This window comes from Apodemus sylvaticus, chromosome 4 (genome assembly GCF_947179515.1).
Source record: "Apodemus sylvaticus chromosome 4, mApoSyl1.1, whole genome shotgun sequence".
NCBI lineage: Eukaryota > Metazoa > Chordata > Mammalia > Rodentia > Muridae > Apodemus > Apodemus sylvaticus.
This window is the reverse complement of record NC_067475.1, coordinates 72,067,954-72,071,080: the sequence shown is the minus strand read 5'-3', so window position 1 is coordinate 72,071,080 and position 3,127 is coordinate 72,067,954. Positions and strand designations below refer to the sequence as shown.

Sequence of the window (3,127 nt, the reverse complement as noted above, 5' to 3'; positions counted from 1 at the left end):
GGACCTGTGACACACCAGAGTCCTGGCTCTCAGCACTGCCTTCACTCTGCTGAGATGTTTACATCACACCAAAGGTTACTCCAAGCATCATTTTCCCATTACCTGTATTTGCTACAGTACAACAGAGAGCTATTGAGAAGTATCCAAATCCCCTGCTGCAATCAAGGCAAAATGGAAGACAATGTTGCAGGTCATAGAGATCAATTATCCTTTGCCTTTGTAAAGCTCCTTGGTCTGAGTGTATTTACTAGGGAGGCCTGCTGATCTATCTGATAGTCCTGAGAACAGTATACTCTAATGGATCTGTGCCTTTTTGTTACTGTTTATTTCATAGATATCTTGGCTTAGAAAACAGATTAAGTTAAGGAAGGCATGTGTTTGACAGACTAAGTCAGTAGTTATTCACCAGAAGCTTCTCTCTATTCTGTTTCTATTGTACTTTTCTAGGTCAAGTTCCTGCCGAGATGTCCTGCCAGCAGAGCCAGAAGCAGTGCCAGCCTCCTCCCAAGTGCCCCTCCCCAAAGTGCTCCCCAAAGTGTCCCCCAAAGAGCACAGCACAGTGTCTGCCTGCAACATCTTCCTGCTGTGCTACAAGCTCTGGGGGCTGCAGTGTCCCCAGCTCTGAGGGAGGCTGCTGCCTGAGTCACCACAGGCGCAGGTCCCACAGATGCAGGCACAGGAGCTCCAGTTCCTGTGACCGTGGCAGTGGTCAGCAGTCTGGGGGCTCAGGCTGTGGCCACAGCTCTGGGGGCTGCTGCTGACCTGGAGCATGAAGCAGAGCCAAGGAATTTCAGAGGGAACAAGAATCTCAGGAATCAAGGAAAATTCAGCCTGTGTTTTCCATCCCCAGATGCCCTGTTGGTTTCTTCTGACCAGGGTTTCAATTCCCCTAGGAACTTCTCTTCCTGTCTGCTGTCTGAAACCCCACAGTCCCCATTCCTGGGCTAGCTTAGGACTGCATATGTCCTAAACATATCCATTTCAAAAATAAAGCTGCTCGAACTGTAACCGCTGGAATCTTGTGAGTTATTTCATTCTGGGCCATTCTTGAAGCCCCAGAATACTTAGTTCTTTGCCCATCACAACCATCTCTTAGACAGATTCCTAGTTAGATATACAATGAAGAAATATCTGCGATCACTTCTGCCTGCTTATGGAAGGGCTTCAGAGAGTCTTACTACAAAATAAGAGGAGGAAAAGTTGTGGGTTGTTGGCTGGTGCTCTGAAATCTCTGAAGGACTGTTTCATCCTCTGAACCATGACAGGACCCTGATTTACCCTGGAAATGTATAACCTATTATATGATACTTATTTTGATGAGTTGTTCTTGAGGGCTTCATTACAAAGAAGGCATCAAAATCTTGAGGCCAAAGCATAACTATTAGGCCATGGGTGAAACAAATACTAAGCTTCAGGATCTGGTTATGGAGGTCAGTGAGAGGTTTTCCCTGGCAAGTTTACATGTGTGAGACCCGTGTTCTCTTCTCAGCAGAAGAACATCAACCAACCAACCAAGCAACCAACCAACCAACCAATCAATCAATCAATCAATATCAAGCAAGTAAGATGAAGGAAGTAAAAGGATGGAGTGGATAGGCATTATTGTATAAAGATCAAGGGGAAAGAAACAAATCTTAGATGACTGTTTAATAAGGTCAAGGGGAGGTGATGTAGCCAGAGTATTGGAGTTTAGTCTATGAGGTTACTGGAGTGTGCAAAAGGAGATATTTAGGGGAAAGATAAGAGGAAAAGGTTGTCTTTAGTATACAGACCATTTTTAAAGCAAATATTTATGATTTTGAAACTCTACACTATCCCAAATCCAACATATGGGATCTACAACATAAACACAGACTTGCTATGACCTAAATTGTGAAATTTAGGTTCTTCTGGGGTTGAAATAGTTTGCTCAAACTTTGATGATCAAAAAAAAAAGGAAAGAAGTTAATATTAGACATCTACTGACCAATTCTAGAAAGCAAGATATCCATTGGATAGCTATTGAAACTCTAGCCTTAGAGTTTTTAATAATATCACTGGGCACAGGACACTTGACAGGCTGTGGACAGGAAGGGCAACCCAGGATGAGAAAGAACTCTACACACCTGTGCCAGCCTGAGAGGTATCACACACTAGGTATGAGTGACATGATGCAAAGGTCTCATAGCTCTGTGCAGCCTCTCCACAGTGTGCCACAGGCTGGACAGAACTAGAGGATCAGAGGTTGCCATCTGACAGAGGCTGTAAGCACCTCTGATCCCTACTTCAAAAGCACAACAGAACCCCGTACTCTGAATAAATCTTACCCAAGTGAAGAGGGAAGACAGAAGGCTTACCAATAGATGCCTGAGTGGGACACTAAGAAGTGGGAAGCTCGGAGTAAGAAAGTGAGGTAACCCAATCACAAAAGAATACACATGGAATGCAGTCTCTGATAAGTGGATATTAACTAGCCCAGAAGCTCTGAATACCCAAGACACAAGTAGCCTATCAAATGACTCCCATGAAGAAGTAAGGAAAGGGCCCTGATCCTGGAAAGGCCTGATCCAGCCTTGTAGGGGAGTACCAGGACAGAGAAAAAAGGAGGGAGGTGATTGGAGAATGGGTGTAGAGAAGGTTTGTGGGACATATGGGGTGGGGGGAACTGGAAAAGGGAAAAGCATTTGGAATGTAAACAAAGAATTTAGAAAAAAAAAGTTAAAAAAATTAAAGTATGTCACAACCAAAAAAAAAAAAAAAAAGAAAAGAAAAGAAACAAGTGACAAACACATCCACAGATTCAGCAGGGAATCGGGTGATGGTTCCTGATTTCACAAGCAGTGAAACACCATGGTTTATACCTCAGGGGTCAGCCTCTCATTCTCTGGAATTGAGTGGACACTGGCATTTACTTAGTGAGTCCAGAGAAGACACCAGCTTGGACAAAGTATTGGGGCCTTTAGACACGGGTTTTAGAGGTGTCAGTAAAACACAAGCATTTCCCAGCATCGACACAAATCATTTATCACCAATGAGATAAAGTCAGTGCATGAGTATCACTCTAGACACAAGCCCTTCCCCATCTCTCTTTTTTCTCTCTCCACAACACCAAAGATACCTGTGGTTCATCCTTCCCATGACTATCACC

At 43.9% G+C, this 3,127-nt stretch overlaps 1 protein-coding gene across 1 annotated transcript; it reads left to right on the top strand.

Annotated features, from left to right (window-relative positions):
• The first annotated feature begins 464 nt into the window (after positions 1-464).
• LOC127682261 (late cornified envelope protein 3D-like) lies at positions 465-761 on the top strand. The gene has a single exon (XM_052178637.1). It carries the CDS (start codon positions 465-467, stop codon positions 759-761), a length of 297 nt encoding a protein of 98 aa, XP_052034597.1.
• The last annotated feature ends 2,366 nt before the right edge of the window (positions 762-3,127 follow it).